Source organism: Danio rerio, chromosome 16 (genome assembly GCF_049306965.1).
Source record: "Danio rerio strain Tuebingen ecotype United States chromosome 16, GRCz12tu, whole genome shotgun sequence".
Lineage (NCBI taxonomy): Eukaryota > Metazoa > Chordata > Actinopteri > Cypriniformes > Danionidae > Danio > Danio rerio.
Genome location: NC_133191.1, coordinates 24,883,808 through 24,903,839, shown reverse-complemented (window position 1 = coordinate 24,903,839; position 20,032 = coordinate 24,883,808). Strand labels below are relative to the sequence as shown.

Sequence of the window (20,032 nt, the reverse complement as noted above, 5' to 3'; positions counted from 1 at the left end):
GGTTTAAATGAAATGACCTAAACCCTTGAGCACTTGGGAACTTCTGTACATTGCTGTCACAGTTGCATTGCATTATGAGACATATAGGTGCTGGAGTGGACATATGAAGCAGACTTGCTCCCTATGTCAAAATCAAAGGACTGAGAGTATCTCCATGTAAGCTTTCCTTGTTCACTTGATGAAGTGGAATGCACTTTATAATGGCAGCAAAGCTTCCGACCACAAAACCACTACAAACCAACCATTCCAAAAAAAAAAAAAACATTAACAAACCACTCCAAACCAACCATTACATCCAAAAGCTCCATGTGTTTATGCAGTTTAAGCCATTTCATTAATATATAGAAAAGACATAGGAGAAGATATTACTTATGATGCTTAATAACATTCATTCAATCATTGACTTTTCAGCTTAGTCTCTTTACTAATCAAGGGCCGCCAGAGCGAAATGAACCAACAACTTATCCAGCATTTTATGCAGCGGATGCCCTACTAGCCACAACTCAGCACTGGGAAACACCCATACACTCTTGCATTCACATCTACACATATACTATGGCCAATTTAGCTTACCCAATTCACCCATAGCTCATATTTTTATGTGTCATATCCACTGTGTCGCCTGCTTAATAACAGTTAGGTAAAACACATTTTTATTTTTAATTAAGGCATACATGTTTGGCTTATTATTTGAGCTGATATTGCCATTATTAAAATGCTGTTGAAGTTGAAGCACCCCTTTTTTTATTTTGTTTTATTGTAAAATGATGTACTTTGGTTTGAGAATAGGCACTGAAGTCTACCCTACATCCCCAGGGTCAAATTAAGACATTCAGCTTACTGCATTACATAATTGTGGCAGCCAATTTGTTGAACAAGCAAATAGTACACATCAGCTGTGTTTTATCTCATTTTATTACAGATAAGGAGTGTACAATGGTAGCTCAGTCCATTATAGGCAATTTGGGGGCTGCTCAGGAGATCAGATCAGATTTTCAGGAGTTATATTTACAATAATTGAATCACACTAAATTAATACATCAAATAGACAGGCATAATAGGATTTTTTTTTTTACATTAAAAATAGTGAACCCTATGTCTAGGGCAATCTTGCTGTATTACACTACTCGTAATCAACCCAGGGTTAATATTTAATCTTGGGTTTCCATGGGCTGCCCCATTATTTGCATATTTGCTGTGTCAAGCTACTGAGACATTGACTTCTTTCCCTACATTCTTTCATTTTTACCCACAATCCACAGTGATTGTGAGTGTACATTTGATGTTCGCTTGTTGAAGCAGAGTTTCCTAAAAGAGCAAAAGTAAAAGCTGACATTAATACCAGAAGAGGCAAACTTAAGCTAGGATTACCTTAGTAATCAGCAAAAATAATAAATCATGTATGTTCATAGACTTGTCGTGGTTCTTGTAGGTTATTTCTTATAATAATTTAATTATAAATGCATTTTGCTATAGACACCGTGGCTCAGTGATTAACACATTTCAGTAATTGAATGCTATCAAGTATTTTTCCTTAAATTGACTTTTTTTGCACAATAAATGCAAAAATGAATCAGCCTTTCCCAACTATTTTGACATTTCCCCGTTTAAGCAATAGAATCTGGATGCTGCCTTTTTAATGCAAGCTGATGCCTCATTTACACTAGCAATAGCTTTGTAGCTGCCTTTCGCTCTGGATGGCGACCTGCTGCAAAGGTCTACAGCACGGAGAATATAATCGATGAACTGAGAGAGGATCATGTAAGCTCTACTGGTGCTTTCAACTTTGTCACATGGTTGGACATGCACACCTATTCACCAATGATTGCTGTCACTCACGTAGACAGAGGTCACCAGAAGGTGCTAACTCTTCATTGAAACCGATGGTCAATTGTCGCTTTGCCGCTGTAAGTTGCTTGTAGTTGCTTGTAGTATAGCTTGTAGGCTTGAGATTACATCTCTCAACAATGCAATTTGAGACACACTGCACTCAATGGAGCTAGTGACGTCACTGCGATGGGCAGGATTATGGGTGGAGATGCATCCCGCAGCTTGATGACGTAGTTGACTAGGTCCCCTATGTAGTTGACGATTGCCTACACGTCCCCCTACCCTAAACCTAACCATCACAGTAGCATGGGCTTTACCTTAATGGGTGATACAAGGTCCACAACATAGTTGACAATAGCCTACACCTCCACCTACCCTAAACACAACCATCAAAGTTGCATGGGCGCTACCTTAGTGGGCAGTACAAGGTACACTAAGTAGTTGACGATCGCTTACACCTCCGCCTACCCTAAACCCAACAGTCACAGTAGCATGGGCTTTACCTTAGTGGATGATACACGGTCCACTACATAGTTGACAATAGCCTACACCTCCCCCTACCCAAAACACAACTGTTACAGTAGCATGGGCGCTAACTTAGTGAGCGGTACAAGCTCCACTATGTAGTTGACAATAGCCTACACCTCCTCCTACCCAAAACACAACTGTTACAGTAGCATGGGCGCTAACTTAGTGAGCGGTACAAGCTCCACTATGTAGTTGACAATCGCCTACACCTCCCCCTATCCTAAACTTAACCGTCACAGTAGCATGGGTGTTATCTTAGTAGATCCGCTATGTACTTGATGATAATTTTTGTCATCAAGCTGCGGGCTTTAGTGAGGACATATTAATTAGGTGAGTGCATTAAAAAGCATTGCATGCAGCTCAGATTGCATATGCACAAGGTCTGCATCCAGACCCCTCTCCACTCAAGAGCTACAGCGGCTATATATACAATGCACATAACTGTCCAATCTGAATATGAGGCATGAAATTGGCTGTTGGTTGCTAAGCATGAAGCAATAAATTGCTAACCCCTCATCATCCTAGACATTGTGTTTGTGACTGCACAGTGATTAAAGCCATGAAAGTGATGCTATTAGAGTTAATAAACCCAATAAACCAAAAAAAAAAAAAAAAACTGCCAACCCTCCTTGTAATTACAACTACATTGAATTGGTTTGAATGTTTGTCTATTCAGTAGCATGAGAGTTTGTTCTAGGGTGCAAGAGGTTTGTTCAATAGAGATAATGTATAGAGTTTTGGGGAAAAAATGCCTAAACTAATTCTTTATAAGCTACAAAATTGTGATTTTGTGAAAATAGTGTTCTGATTATGTGCAAGTATATGACAACTAAAGCAACACTGCTGGACTGCAGAACTGTACAGTATGTACCAACTGTTGCCAACTATGCTGCATCCATCATACAGTGTTAATAGTTGTTCTTCTGAATCCTTGTAAACAAAAGCTCTTTTCAGTATGTTGCCATTTATCTAAAATGATCTAAACTCATAAAAAGAAATACTTTACTTTTTAGCAAACATATGTTGGCTATTCCTTACATACACATACATATATAGATGTATACATACATATAAATATATACATACACACACATACAGTTGAAGTCAGAATTATTAGCCTCCTTTGAATTTTCTTTTTCTACAGAGCAAGGACAATTTCACAGTGTGCCTGATATTTTTTCTTCTTGTTTAATTTTGCCTGGAATAAAAGCAGTTTTTAATTTTTAAAGCCATTTCAAGGACAAAATTATTAGCCCCTTTAAGCTATATTTTTTCCTGATTGTCTAAAGAACAAACCATCGTTATACAATGGCTTGTCTAGTTAATCATTTAACCTAGTTAATCATTTAAATGTCACTTTAAGATGTATAGAAGTGTCTTGAAAAATATCTAGTAAAATATTATTTACTGTCATCATGGCAAAGATAAAATAAATCAGTTATTAGAGATTAGTTATTAAAACTTTTATGTTTAGAAATGTACTGAAAAAATCTTCTCTCTGTTAAACAAAATTTGGGGGAAATAAACAAGGGTGCTAATAATTCAGGGGGGCTAATAATTATGACTTCAACTGTATATAAATGTATTATTATAGCACATTTCTGGGTACTCAAACCACTTTACAGATGTTGGGGGAATCTCCTCTACCACCACCAATCTGCAACATCTACCTGCAAGACGTGAAGACAGCCAGTTTGCGCCAGATGGTCCACAACACACCAGCTTATTGGTGGAGAGGAGACAGAGTAATGAAGTCAGTTATGATATGGGGATGGTTAAAAGGCCATAATAGACATAGTCCACTGAGCAAATTTCATTCCTACTCCTTTCAAAAGACATCGTGGGATTTTTTTACCGACTACAGAGGGTCAAGACCACAATTTAACATGTCATCTGAAAGACAGTGCTCACTGAACAGTATAAAGCCCCCATCAATGTACTGAGGTGGTAGAACTCACACAGGCCACATGTAGAGCGCCCTCTGCTGGCCTTATTAACACCTCCTCCAGCAGCAACCCAGTTTTCCCATGAGGTCTCCCATCAAGGTACTGACCAGGTGCAGCCTTGCTTAGCTTCAGTGAATGGCCATAAGAGAGCTCCAGAGAGCTATACAGTAGATGCTGGGCTATATGTGTTGATTTAAATTGAAACACTGTCAAGTTCTAATATATCCATATTCCTTCCCTGACATAGACACTACAAATCTAGTTACATATGCTCAAACATATACTAAAGTCTGCATCCATAACTGTCATTTCAGAAGCAAAGTGAGCTTTAACAGGTTAGGAAAATGTTTTAAAGAAGCCTCAATTGGGATGTCCTGCTGTTTTCATCCTGTCAAAAGCAGCCGTCGCACACAAACTAACACACACACTGCTCAAGTAGTGCAGTAAAGCCATCAACAAGCGCTTGATGGTGTACAAAGATGATTATTAATAATCAATACAGCCAGTCACTGAGATGTGAGCATTCGGCAGCATCTTAACAGCCACTTTCCTCCGGCATTACTCCGAATCCCAAATCATCCAATGAAATAAACTTGTTTCATAAGGAAGTTTCCATTTACTACACCGGGGGTCGAGCAGAGGTAAATCCCCATTAGATGAGTCAAGTCAAATCGAAGCAGTCTGTCGGATGTGGAAGAGCATCAGTATCTCGCATGTCTCTGGACTTTTAGCAGTAATGCACTGAGAGAAAAGCCCTTTAATTGCTCTGAGGGGCGATGCAGCACTAACAGGCTTCTATTGTGCTGTTTTATAATGGCTATAATGGTATACAATCAGCATGGCCATTATTCATGTGCAAACTTGACTCACTCACCCGTTTTCCATCTCAAATAAAGAGATTTTATTACAGCCTTTCATTTCATCTCTCCTAACACTCACTCGCTTTTCTCTCCCTCTCCAATAACACTCCCCCGTTCACCGCCCACTACAATAACAGAGAGATAGAGAGAGAGAGATCTGGGGAGAGAAAGAGCAGTAAGGATAGTGAGTACGGGAAAGAAAAAAGATACCCAGACCAAGAATAATTACCAGGAGAGAAGAGGAAAGGAATCGTCAGATAGAGGAAAAGAATACAAGAGAGAGTGAATGAAAAGGGAAAAGAGGAGAAAAAATGAGTGGGTGAAATGGAGAACAGAGAAATAAAGCAAAAGAGGGAACGACAGAACGAGAAAGCCACGGGGAAGACAGGCAGCAAAAGAGAGATACCGAGACAGAACAAATTTCCAATACGTCTGCCATATCACAAGCACCTGCAGAACAAGGACCGCGACCACATGTACAAGTGATTTCCAGAATACATGCTGAGACAGATCCATTCAGAACAGTGCCAGATGCAGGAGAGCAATCCCACTCGCTCACAGACACACACTTCAGACGACGGCGCCGGTCCAAATCCTACCGAGTATTTTCAGCGACATCAAGGCTTTTATGAAAATGCAGTTTAGGTATTCTAAAACACCTTAAACTGGGAACATCTGAAAGCAGCGTTGCATGTAGCTTTCAAGGTAACTGTTAAAAATGCATTGTGGCAAGCTCAGCAAAAACAGAAATGTAATTAAAATTTAAATCCAATAATAAACATTCATTCACAGATGAAAACTGTTCTAAAAATAGACCAGTGGCTTTAAAAACAGTTTAACCACACATGTAGATTTAAACAATATTTTTGTTTTTTTGTAGCATTTTATAGTATACAAAAGTTATCCTAGCAACATGCTAACATTGTTCTTAACTGGACTCAATGGAGAGTTGTGCGATTGTGTATACCATTAAGTATTTATATGTGCTGTTCATTTAATTTAAAGTGTAAATCCCCAAATCATGTCAATACTCAATGTTGATATGTGCTGTGTAGTGAAGTGTATTAAAATATCCAGCTATTAGCCTACCAATGTGCTAACATCAAACTCTATTAGAGTTAATTTAACGGGCACCTAGGTTAATCCTTTTTTCAGACTTTATGAATCTTTTGTGTGTCCAGAATGTGCCTGTCAAGTTTCAGCTTAAAACATCCATCATATTTTTTATTATAACTTTTATAAGATTCAGTTTTTTACACTTTTGCACTGGGTGGCGGTTTTGCTGTTCTGCACCTTTAAGGCTAGTCCTCCCCGCCCACCATTTCTATGTGCCTTTCTGAGTGCCTTAATCTCCTCCCTTGGCTGCGTCAGACAACAAACAAACATAAAGGAAGCAGATCTAACGTAGCATTTGTGAGAAATACTACAGTAAGAACTTTACCAATGACACACAATGTCGTTACGAATTTCACGCGCACACACACAGACAGACACACACATACCCAGCACGGATATGATATGCACATACATACAGACAGAACGCGTTTAGCTTTGCACTCTTTTTGCACGCAAATGTGACAGGAGACAGGTTAAACTCCACTGCTGTATGGATATCCGTTGTGTTAGTGTACAAAATAAACCTGATTTAACATCCACAAACCGGGATTGAAGCATCTTCTTTTATAATTGTTCTGACATGCGGCTCTGCTGAAGAAGTGAATCTGAAGTAAATCGCTGTAATTCATTACACACATGCACTGTTTTAAAACATTTTAAATTTGTGAAACTAACTCTTCTTGATCACATTTGCTGATGATTGACGATCCTAGCAAACTGGACAGACCTTTTATTCCTGGTAGCTTTGCGCAAGTCCTCTCTTGTTGATGATACATGTGACTACCGGGACATGTTACGCACGTGAGTATGCATCTGAGTAATTTAATTTTAAACAACTTGCGAATGTGTGTGTCTGGTGTGCGATACTTTCTATCATGTGACCTGCGGTGCTGAGCGGCGCATCTGGAGTGTGATTTAGTCAAAACAATCTTTTGTTATGAAAAATATTTTATTATGAAAAATGACCATATTCTCTCCTCTATTTCTTGGTCACTTGAGTGCCCAAATTTAACCCACAAGAAGCAAAATGAGTAAGATACTTCTTTGTAAAGTTTCTTTGCTAAAAGGAAAGGGCCCAGTGAAGAACTCATGAACTGCCAAGGATTGATTTGCAACACATTTGTCATCAAATCAGGCAAATCTCAGGCAAGAAGATCAACCGCTGGAGATCACAAATGATGTCGGCCTTTAAGGGGTCGTTTGCACATCGCTTTTCTAGAGTTCGCGCAAATTTATTATTTCCAATGGAGGTGCGCGACTTGCGCGCTCAAGTGGCGTGATGCACTCACACCTTCCAGATGCTCCCAGTTGAATGAATGCCGTGAGCATACCGCGAACTGATCAATCAGCATTATACTTTGTATGGAATATACACATTTTAGTTGACTAGTTATCTCAGACAAACACAGAACACCCAAACACTGCAGTGCTTTGTAATTTCCTCCATAAAAAAAAAACTTGTATCAGAGTGACAGCAATGTCAGCTTGTCATCCTCTGAACAGTTGATAGTCACCTAGCAACCTACAAACCACCCTGCCCAGTGGTCTGCGGTAAAATTGTCAAGTGTTGACCAGTCTGCAGTGATAAAAGGTTGAATACTACTGTGTTAGAGTACTAGATTAGCAACATGCTAATGTCTAATTCTTCTAAAATTAGATGAGAATAAATTATGCATGTTCCTGTACATGGACATGCATGTACACTTCTGGTAAGCATATTAAACTATCTAGATGATCGCTTAGCAACATTTTATTATTAAAGTCTCGTTCGAGACCTGACTACATCTCAGTGACTGTAAAGTCAGTAACTGTAAAGTTCCATGACAGTTTTATTACTTGAAATTAGCATGTTACCCTCCACTAGCATAAATACTGCGACCTGAGCAACACAAGTTGAACATAAGCTCGGCTCTCTCTGTCCTTTTCTTATTCGCACACATTCAGCTTTCAATCTGAGACTGTGGCTATTACAGTAGAAAATATTTCACCTTGACATGATGTGTCAGTTACATTCAATCCTTAAATGCAACAACACAAGAATCCGTCACTTACCTAACTTCAGCCTTGCACTGATTTTGAGACTTTGGCTTTATATGAAATGTTACTAGCCTGAAATAAAAACTAGTTCTTGACTGACTATGTAGGCTGTAATGGCAGTTACATCTACTATGATCGTCAATCAAGCAACACTTGATTTTTACATCAGGAGCCGACTTAGAGCATGTGCGTTCCCACCTCAATGACTTCATAACTTATGCAGAGTAAAACTGAGCTTTGTCATGCAAAAGTCTGTATAGCCCAGCAGCATGAATGAAGCTGTTTCAACAAGCTAAACAACATACACCTCAACCCACACCACTTAAATAACTCAATTTTATTACACAATGCTTTCAATTTCCACAAACAAATTTGATTCCACTCTTGTTTCTTTACAGTAAAACATAGATAGTGGAAGTCTAGATAATTTGGAGGCTTTAAAAGCTGAAATTTTCTGCTTAGGTTTTGGTTAAACCAATTATATTGATTACTCTGTATAAAAGTGCTCAGCGTTTAACAGTAAGATTTTCTGTTTAAATTTGACAGTGTAATATTTATATATGTAAACAGTCCACTGTCATATCATGTAAAAAATTACAGGGTGTTTACAGGATTTTCATTATGACACATAAGCAGTCATACTCCTGATACAGTGTTTTCATTTATTCTGGATGTAATGACTTCCATTATAATGGTCTTACAAGTAAAATAGCCAGAGGGATCATTCAAAATGTTCTTCAAGGAGCTTGTTTGGTCCCAGAAGTTTCCAAACATTTCTTAAATCACACTACTGATCTGCTCTCCAAAACTCTCAGTCAGCTGTCGAGAATTCTTTCTGAGCCCGCAGACATCTGATCCTGTCACTACTACTCTGACAGCAGCATTACTAACCTTGAATGTCTACTGCACATGTGTATGTTCACCACAAACTATTCAAATCATTCACACTCTTAGCAGATACAAGGGTGCATCATTGCTGCCTCTGTTCCCAAAAAGGTAACAAATGCCATACCAATTTTGTTTGTTTTGAGAGTTGAGAGGTTGTCAGTTTAGCTTGTGTAACATTATATAGCTTTGCACCTTCTAAATTACAAGTACCCTGTGATCAGACACTTTGTGCCCATTCAAACTGAGAGCTTTTGAATATGACTTCCAAAAAATACATTTATTTATATGACTGATGATTAAGTTGCATGATTATTATTGGCGATTGTGGCACAAATCACGCGTTCACACTGCACTTCTATAATTGGTCACTTCAAATGAGTCACACTTTTCGCAGATCATTTGCTCTAAATGGAATATTTTGTTATCATCTAGCCGCCCGCACATTCTTGAAATTTGTGACTTCTTCAAGTGGATTATATTACGATAAAGGTCAAAGATGCATTTTTTTTCCATGCAAAAAAATGCAACCAATCACTGACTGTATGTATGTGTGTGTGTATTTATATATATATATATATATATATATATATATATATATATATATATATATATATATATATATATATACTTGAAATCAGAAATATTAAACCCTTTCAATTTTTTCTTATTGTTAAATGATGTTTACCAAAGGAATGAAATGTTTACAGTTTGTCTGATAATATTTTTTTGTCAAAAGTTTAGCGTCGTTTTTTTTTTTGAAAACGATTCTGTTTATCAATACTTAATTATAAAATATAACTCTTACAGTATTTTTGCAAAAATAAATGCAGCCTGGGTGAGCAAGATAAGCTTATTTCAAAACATTGAAAAATCCAACTGACCCCAAACCTTTGACAGGTGGTCTATATATATATATATATTTATACGTAATTGTAAAAGCACTGATAATGTTATGGTTATGTTTTCTAAAGATAAACAAGTTTTACAAGTCTATAATAACACAAGGGCAAGGGGCAGTATGATTTTTGGGTAAACTGTCACTTAAAGTGAATTTTGCTTGGTCAAACATCTTCTCCAACTCCTTAAATGTCATTAAAATTGATTATATCATGCTGACCGCTTTAATTACTCTATATACTGTAGTTCAGTGTGAATAGCTGCATCAGTGTCAATTTGTATATTTGCATTCACTTATTTACAAATATTTACTTCTATTTTTAAAATATAGTTATTATCTGTTTTTGTCTCTGTAATTCTGTTGCACTGTAAAAAAAATCTGTCATGAAAAAAAATTCCTTGTATGTGCGAACATAGCTGGCAATAAAGCTCTTTCTGATTCTGATATCCGAAACATGCACATACTCTCATTCAATTTCATACACACAGAGCAGGACCAGCCGGATGTGTCCTCGTGCCCAACCATTCAGTCCCCTGTACACAAAGTCCTCACCTTACTGTAGACACCCCAGGACAGCTCGGTCTCAATCACCATGACAACAATGCCAAACATGCCGAATATGAGGGCATAGTCACTAAGTCTCTTCCTCTTTTCGAACAGTGCCCTCCTGTGGCCTAGTTTGTAGCCAATGTTCTGATTCTTACGTTTAGGAGCTTTAGAAGCGGTCCTTCCAGGCCCTCCCGCAGCACCGCCCCTCCTTCCATTAGTCCCGCCCCCTGCCGCCCCACCGAGCACACTCCTGCTCTCAGAGAGGGCGTGGTTCTGGTGGTAGATGGACATTTGATTGGCTGAGGCCTCAAGTTCGTAAGCATGTCCATAAGGCGGATCCTCTTTCGAGGAGATAACGATCTCTGGGGGGTTCTGGGGTTGGGGCTGGCTGTGCTGAGAGGAGGCCGCGGTCACCTGGCTTGTGCTCGCACCACCCTCTTTGGTGTCACTTCCGCTGTCGGACTCGATGAGATTCCGGCGGGAGGCGCTAAGGCGGCTAAGTGGCTTCATCACACCACCGCTGTACTTGCACGAGCTCATGGCGATCTCTGTAAAAGGATTACTGTCCCGCCTGTGCACCAGGGGACTGGCCTGCCTGTGCTTACATCCCCTCTCTCGCTCCCGTTCCCGCTCAGTGGAAGGTGAATGAGAAGAGTAAAACAGAGCATTGTAGACGGGTGAAGTCTCCCCGCTTAAGCTGTGTTGGCTTCCCAAGCAGGAGGAGAGTGGCGTACTGGTCGGGTGAAGAGCGTTGGGGATTGGTGTGGAAAGCTGGGGTGTTGTGGACAGGGGCAACTTGGGCAGTGACGCTGGGGGAAGGTTTGGCGTGGTGGGCGATGGAGTGCCATTGAGACGCTCCAGGCTGCTGTTCCCTCCCGTGTGATTCGAGTGGTTGGTCCCAGGGTAGTTGCCAGAGAGGGAGGCATGGGAAATACCACCGAGAGGGAGGGGCAGACGCTGCTCTTCGTCTTCACTCCCGCTGAGAAGGGCCAGATTTAGAGAGGGAGGGGGATCCATGGCAACCAGGCTCCAGCAGGTTTGTTTGCGCTCTGCTCCTCAACTCTGGAGTTCAGTTGGAGGGAGAGAAAGGGAGAAGAATGGATCGTTATGTTATTTATAACTGTACAAAATTAGCAGGTGCAAAAGGAGGCTGGATTAAATGGGGGACTCCCCTTATATTAATAAACGAGGCGTGGACTGAAAGAGTTGAATTACAGTGAGCTGTAGCAATGTGCTCAAGGAGTTTACGTGGAAGAGTGGAAAAACAGAAAAAACTGATGAACCCATGAACCCATCTACTAAACGCTCCGAGCTTTCTCTCTCTCTCTCTCTCTCTCAATTGCTTTCTCTCATCCTCTCTCTCTCTGACACCCCCTCCTCTCCTCTCTCTCCTTTCAGCAATATCTGTCACATAAATGCAAGCGAGAGTCTCTGTATTTTTCCAAAAAAATAAATAAATAAATGCAATGGTCAAACAGTGGCCTCTGCACTGACCTGTGATGAATGCAAGACTCATTAGATTACAATCACTGCTCTATACAATTTCAGTTTTCGCAATGCTTCTAAAATACACTGTAGAAAGCATAATATTAATCAATTGGTACATTTAGAATGATATAGAAATAGTTACAGGAATCATATAAACGAGTTTGATTTTGATTCCATCAGACGTATTTCTCTGTCACTTACCTCTCTCCTGTCAGTCTATCTCCACCTTCATATGGTGATCTCAAAAGCAGTGCAACAATATTCTTCCACACTTTTTCTTTTTCATGTTGCCACAATCATGCCATAATTTCTTCTCCGCTCGTTGACAAGCCGTGATTCCAGATTGGAGGTTAATGTCAGAAGTGTAAAGCGTTAAATATTAAAACGAGACTCCTACGGACGAAATCTGTTGCGTTTTAACACCTGAACACTGATCGAAATAAGCGGAAAACAAATTTGGGGGAAATGATTTAGCGCGCTGCTAAATGTTTTAGAAGATAAATCCACCCGTTGCATTAATTAGCATGATCACCCTCCAGTGAAGAAAAGCGATTTAAAGTGGCGTCTGTAAATGTGTAAGAGGGAAAGTAGCGATAGTCTGATATTGTGTAGAAATGGATGCATGTCCTCCAGCTCTCACTCTGACAGCACGTCTCTCATTCCCTCTCTCTCTCGCTCAACTTCTCTTTTGGGCTCCGTCTCTCCGCCCCGGTCCCTCCTCTCTGCTTCTCTCATTGGACACACTTCGCTGAACCAAACAAATAAGCTTTGGGGATGAAAAAAAAAACTAGCGAAGAACATTTCATTTAGAAAAAAACACCTGCCTCCTCCACTCCTTTTTCTGCTTTCCGAGCCCAAGGTCCATAAAAACCAACTAAACGACTAAAGAATAACAAATACAACAACAATAATACTACAATGTCATTTGATTTATTGTTGAAAAAAAAATGTATATATAAATATATATATATATATACACACATTATTACTGGGAGTGCTAGCATTTACAGCGAGGGACATTCGATGCAGTAAAGAGTTTGTTGTTGGATTAGAGATAAGTTAAACTGATTACATAATATTTATATTATTTATATAATGCTTTCAGCATATTATAACAGCTTGTCAACCAGTGATAAGCACAGTTATTCTGTAAAATTAACGTTAAAGTGAGTGCCATTTGTCTGACAGGTTCATTTGCAATAGGGCCCTCCCAAATGGATATTTGTCATAAAATGCAATAACCAAGCATCCAGCCCAAAAATATACAACTATATCATTAAAACTCCAAGTGATTTTACAAGAGAGAACTTAAAGGCTTACAAGTCTTGGGGTGCCTACAATTGTGTTCTGTGTGGTCATGTGCAAGCAGTGGCATAACGGACGGTGGGGACCCCACGCGATATTCCCCCCACTGAGCGTGATTTCCACTGTACAAGGCTGGGTAATCAAACAAGCAAAATAACTGCATTCTGATAGCGAACTGCACCTGTACGGAAGGGTATGCAAACCTACATTTTTACATGTCATTCTTAGCCTTCAGTGTTCGCAGTTTAGTAAACCATATTAAACTGTTTTTGCAGAAATCATTGCTGCAATCAAAAACGAGTATTGTGTATGATTCAGCATAGCATGAACTTACCTGATATAAAATGAGAACTGCAGAGCCGAGCATTTGTAATTAGGTCCTCACTCTATTCAGCTCTTCTGATGGTTGTAAGCCAAAGACGTCTGCAGTTGGCATTAAAACCAGTGTGGTATATGGTAAAATTTACATTTTCTATTTTTGGTCTTTCAATTTTTGCTATTTCAACCGTTTTTTTTTTTTTTTTGGGGTTGTTTTTACAACCGGTATGCGGGGTTTAACCCGTGTGACATCATGTTTGACGTAGGTTGGTAATTCCTCTATATATACAAGAGTTCTGTCTGGTTCTTGAATCTGATTGCCTGATAGCCGTGTAGCCTCTTCACCCTTCACCCTTGTGTATTACTCCGCCCACATACAACGACAAGCTGAGGACACTACAGTTTTACAAATATTGGTGCTGATGGACAAAATAGTCCTTTTGAGGCTTTTTTTGTCAAGTATATAGTTGGTTAAATTTCAAGTATGCAGTTTTTCATAAGGATAGTGCATATTTTACAAAATTTATAATTTTGGAGATTCACTGCATCAGCCGCCATTCCAGGTAGCAAAGAATTCTGGCCCAGATTTGGCATAAAGCTGGCACAGCAGGCATTCGCCCGGCACTGGCATGCAGCATGTGGGCCAAACATGGCCCAGGTTTAGCTGAGGTGGCACCGTCTTTCAGGCAGCACTCAAGACTTGGGCCAGATCTCAAATGTAGTATTTGGCCCAGATGTTTAAATGTATATATGGGCCACATAAGTTTGGCCTATCTTGACCCACTTTTAAAATACATTTAAATTATTTTTGAGCAAAAAAAAAATTCTATCAATGAGGTTGCTTCGAGAAGAAACACAGCCATAAAGCGAAATGCTTCATGTGTTTATAAAACATATTGCAGTCATGACACACCAACATATCTGGCCCAGTTCAGGCCCAGTTATGGGTTATTAACTTGGCTTAGACTTGGCCCAGATATTACTACATTGTTATTTGATTTATTGTTGAAAAAAAAATAAAAATAAATTAAAAAAAAAAAAAAAATATATATATATATATATATATATATATATATATATATATATATATATATATATATATATATATATATATATATATATATATATATATAAACACGTATTTTAAATACTTAATAGTATTTCAAAATACTTGTGTCTTGTATTTTTAAAATACTTTGTAAGAAGTACATGATGAAATGATGAATTCATAAATATTAGGCCCCTGATAAGTACTTTCTCAATTATTTGCCTAAACTTGAAATCAGAAAATATAAGAAAGTGGTCAATGATTGAAGTATTTATAGAAATTATGGACACATAAAGAAAATAACTGACACATGGTATGGATATATTTAGGAGCAAGTCAACAATCATTGAAAATAGTATACTGCACAATGCTAAGGCCATTAATATTTAATGACAGTAGAGTGCACAATACATTAGTATCTTTGCTTAAGCAATAAGATGGAATAAAATGTCAGTCCAAAAACAGGAAAATGGATCCTACAGCACATAATCATCATCAGTCTCAGTGCTGCAGGTGGAAATTCAGAGGAAGTTTAGAAATTAATAACACCTAAAGATGGTGCACTGGTGTTCATGAAGTAAACTGAGACTCTTCCAGTTAAAAATGAACTGAAAACTCTTGCGAGAAAGAGTAAACTGCTCATGTTTTAAATGGATTGTTGATGTAGATGCCAAGAAAATTAGATAAACAAAATTAAAATAAGTCCTACACTGATGATTCCTATACAATACTTCATTGGCTATAGTTGACCTGCAGGTGTGCTGTTCATGAAGATTAAAGATGTCTGTCTTAAAATATCAAATTGCCACATTACAGTATATGACACAAAAATATTCAATAATACTTCAATCTATACAGACTGGTCAAAAACACCAGACTGCTGTTACACAGCAGCAGCAGAATGTAGAATTTTTTATTTTTTATTTTTATTTTTTTGCAAAAACAGATATCATGTTTTATGTTGTGCATTGAAGAGTACAAATGAAAAAAAAAACAAAAAAAAACATGATTCATGAAAATTACTAAAACTATATATTTTAGTAGTCTTCAGAAACCATATTTTTAGATTAAGTATTGACATTTTTAATTGAAAAAGTACATTTATTTAAAAAAAATAAATGTAAAATATAAATAACTTTCATAAAATATAAGACTGATAAGAGATTGTGTCAGTTTTACTGGCCACACAATAAATGGAAACACAATGAAGAGAATTAGTACTATGTTACCTCTCATTATCAACATTACATGGTTTTTATGATGATTAAAGAGAACATCTTGTACAAAATTTATACCAAAAATGGAAGAGAAACCAAAGTTAATGAATATCTCCTCAAATACAGTAGTAGAGGTGAATTAGTGACAGAGAAGCTAACTTAAACTTGCGCAGAGAAAAGCAGTTATTATCATTCATTGCTTATTTCACGAAGTCAGTTAACATGTGAAATGTTTTGCTTCCTTGTAAAAGTATTTTGTAGTATTTTCAAAGTACAAAATACAGTATTTTATTTTGATACTTGTTGGGGCTGCTGTATTTTGTAGTTTATTTTGATACATGTAAAACTGAGGTATTTGGCATTTTATATATATATATATATATATATCTTAACCACTTTGGCATAGCAATAGGACTTTCACTTTTACTGTTTGTTTAACTTGCAATTCCCACTCTATGGTTTCTACTCTGCTGAAAGAGTGAGGGGTGGGGTGACAAGTTGTCAAAAAGTGCCATGCAACCTTTCACTGCTGGTTGTCACTTTGACACTATTTTTATTTGACATAAGAAATTTAAGACAGCAATTAAACTTAACAGCTCAGATTTAGTGGGGAAGTCAGCACAGTCTACACTGTTGCTTCAGGTCACCGAATCATGACAAAGCTTGTCAATGTCTAATCAGAATAGGTGTATAAACACACACAGCTGCCACAACAGGTCAAACAGCCTCCCAACAGGTGGCCGAGGGCAAAGCCGCAAGGCCCACTTCCCACAAAAGAAGACCTAACTGGCCCTTATCTTCAGGAACAACACCTGTCACCAAAACAAAACATGAATGCCAGAGCTGGGAAAAGAGACTTTCCTCAAACTGGCATGTTTTTATTATTTGTTAAAGACATAAATCAACCAATAATTGGAGTGTTGACTAATCTTATCGTCATTTGGATCCTGTTGGATTTCATGGAGCTCATGGAATATATTTTTTTTTAAAAAGTATTTTGATCGCTGAAAAAGTTCAGAAAGAAAATATCCAACCTATCTCTTTAAGATAGCCTTTTAGGCAAACCTTTAAATGACCACATTACCAATGTTAACATCCGCTCTTTATGATGATCACAAACCACAGGAGCTTTTTCAGCGCATATGTCCACTGCAAAGGATGCTGACCCTCACTAATGCACGATAGTTCTGTGGTAAACAAGAGAAATGAACCATTTTAAATGCGTTTTCAGGTAAAAATGGCCCATCACTTTGCTATCTCGCTGCAAACAGCGTCATCCCCATCATATCATCATCTTCTGGCTCCGGTAATTACCACGTGAAATCCAACATTTTAGGCTCCCTAAACCGGATATAGCAGGGTGACATTCCATCAGCGTGGACAGAGATTATTTTTCTTGACAGGTACGAATAAATGAAACACTCATGTCACCTGGAGAAGCGATTTCCCGGGATTTACTGACTATTACACCACATCCCCCATATGTCGTCCTGGTGACTTCATCAGCAGCAGCAACACTCATCGTCGTCCCTCGTGGTAGCAATGATGATGCGAGGTTATGCTATTTCTGTACATGTGCCTGGTATCATGCAATCTGGGGTCAGGACACAGCCTTAATTCCCCACCGGCCAATCTAGGTGATATTAAAACACAAAGCGAAAGGTAGAGAGATATAAGGCTGGGTGAATAGGTGTTAAATGTTGATTAAAATACAATAGCACAAGTACATCTCTGAGAGGTCTATTTTATGCCTGTATTTCAGCCCGATTCTATGAGGAAACTTAACTATTGTACATATTGTCAGAAAAATACATTTTTAGACATGTCCCCAAACCCCACCCAAAAATATACCCCTCATTGTGGAATGAGCAAACCATTCTATACAAATGAGATCATACAAATAAATAAGAATTGAACACAAAATAAAAAATACTAATTGCTGTGAGTAGGCGTCACAGTGGCGCAATGTGTTGCACGATCGCCTCACAGCAAGAAGGTCACTAGTTCGAGCCTCGGCTGGGTCAGTTGGCATTTCTGTGTGAAGCTTGGATGTTCTCCACGTGTTTGCATGGGTGTGCTGCGGGTTCCCCCACAAGACCAAAGATATACCTAAGCTAAAATTGGTAAGCTACAATTGTCTGTAGTGTATATGTGTGAATGAGAGTGTATAGGTGTTTCTCAGTATTGAGTTGCAGCTAAAAGGGCATCCACTGAGTAAAACATATGCTGGATAAGTTGGCGGTTCATTCCGCTGTGGCGACCCCTGATTAATAAAGAGACTAAGCTGAAAAGAAAATGAATGAATGAATAATTGCTGTGATTGTTGGTGTGTTTACATCTGGAAGATTTAATTATTAGTGTTTTGTTTATCTACAACAAGGGTGGCCAACCCTGTTCCTGGAGAGCCACCTTCCTGCAGATTTTAGTTGCAACCCATATCAAACACACCTGCCTGTAATTATCACGTGGTGTTCAGGTCCTAATTAATTGGTTCAGGTGTGTTTGATATGGGTAGCAACTGAAATCTGCAGGAAGGTGGCTCTCCAGGAACAGGATTGGCCACCCCTGGTCTACATTATGTCTATTGAACGTCATATAGACATCTAGAATATGGTTATGACTTTGAATGTTTGTGAAAGAGATCTTTTAAGGGCGTTTTTTCAGATCTTTGTGCACACAGATGTTTTCAGATCAACTGATCTTTAAAATGCATCTTGCAGACTTAACGAACATTTCTGATTGGCCATTATGTTCAAGATGTGCGTGTGATTGGCTGCTTTGCTCATATCAAAAACATATGTTGATTCTCTCCAGAGAGCAAACACAAATACTGGATCATTTGCCGACTGTTTTTCAACAATCTGCTATTATTACAACTTCAACTGAGGGAGCTCCTGCTTTCATTTAGGTTACCTTTATATAAAGACTTAAAAGCTGTCACTCACTTCAGTGCACAACAGTCTTTCACAGGTCTGTGATAATTAGTCTCTTATTGACAGTCTGTCTACACTTTGTTAATTATAAAAAGGTATTCTCACATGAAAACAACACTTTAGTGTTTTTGAACAATATTGTAAAGTACTCAACTAATCTGTTGTGGAAATTCCATACATTCTGAGGTAAAGAATCACGTGGTCGCCCACAGAAGTTAAGCAGGACTGCGCACGGTTAGTACCTGGAAAGGAGACCGCATGGGAAAGGTTGCTGCCGGAAGTGGCATCAGTGAGACCAGAAGGAGGCGCTCAACCTGCAGTCTGTGTGGGTCCTAACACTCTAGTATGATGAAAGGGACTCTATACTGCTCGGTGAGCACGGTCTTGCAGATGAGATGTTAATCAGAGGTCCTGACTCTCTGTGGTTGTTAAAAATCCCAGGATGTTCTTCGAAAAAAAAAAAAAAAAAAAGAGTATGGTTTAACCTTGGCATCCAACATCAAACTGTTTGGAAGCATTGAAAGTGTCGAAGAAGATGTCCAAAATTTTTACACGCATTGACCTAGAGACTGTTTAAATGCATGTCACTGATGAGAAGATGATATATTTTTACTGTATGATGACCGAAATTACCTTAAACATCCAGCAGGCACAGGACGTCAACATGATGTCAGATTAAAGTTGTACCCTAATGTCATGGGGACATTGCATTTTGATTGGAAATGAGACTTAAAAATTACTAAAGTAAAACTATTTAAGTACTGTTGTGTTTCCCAGTGATTGGTTGCTGCTGAAAGGGTATCCGCTGCATAAAACATATGCTGAATAAGTTAGCGGTTCATTCCGCTGTGGCCACTCCAGATTATTAAAGGAACTAAGCCGAAAAGAAAATGAATAAATGAATGAAAATCGGCTTGACATCAGAACCCATTGTCAGGCTGACCTCAATTTTTAACATTCAATCAACCAAATATCAACGTCTAATGATGTTACAGCTTGACGTTGTATGAACATTACCACTATGACGTCTTTCAGATGTTAGAGTACTACAGTAATAGTACTTTTAGTTAA

The 20,032-nt window shown here is 38.5% G+C and overlaps 1 protein-coding gene across 4 annotated transcripts in view; it reads right to left on the bottom strand.

Annotated features, from left to right (window-relative positions):
• kcnn3 (potassium intermediate/small conductance calcium-activated channel, subfamily N, member 3) overlaps window positions 1–12,807 on the bottom strand; it is a 120,754-nt gene extending 107,947 nt beyond the window's left edge. For 3 of the 4 annotated variants that reach the window (XR_012391739.1, XM_001921759.8, XM_073925517.1), the window contains exons 1-2: window positions 12,342–12,807; window positions 10,656–11,714 (exon numbers count right to left, since the gene is read on the bottom strand). Coding sequence is in view for 2 of the 4 variants with exons in the window: in XM_001921759.8 (XP_001921794.2) it covers window positions 10,656–11,669 (1,014 nt within the window). In the remaining 2 variants the exon portion in view is untranslated. The remainder of the gene's footprint in view (window positions 1–10,655; window positions 11,715–12,341) is intronic. The other variant, XM_009292295.5, reaches the window with a different exon arrangement.
• Between the last annotated feature and the right edge of the window lie 7,225 nt (window positions 12,808–20,032).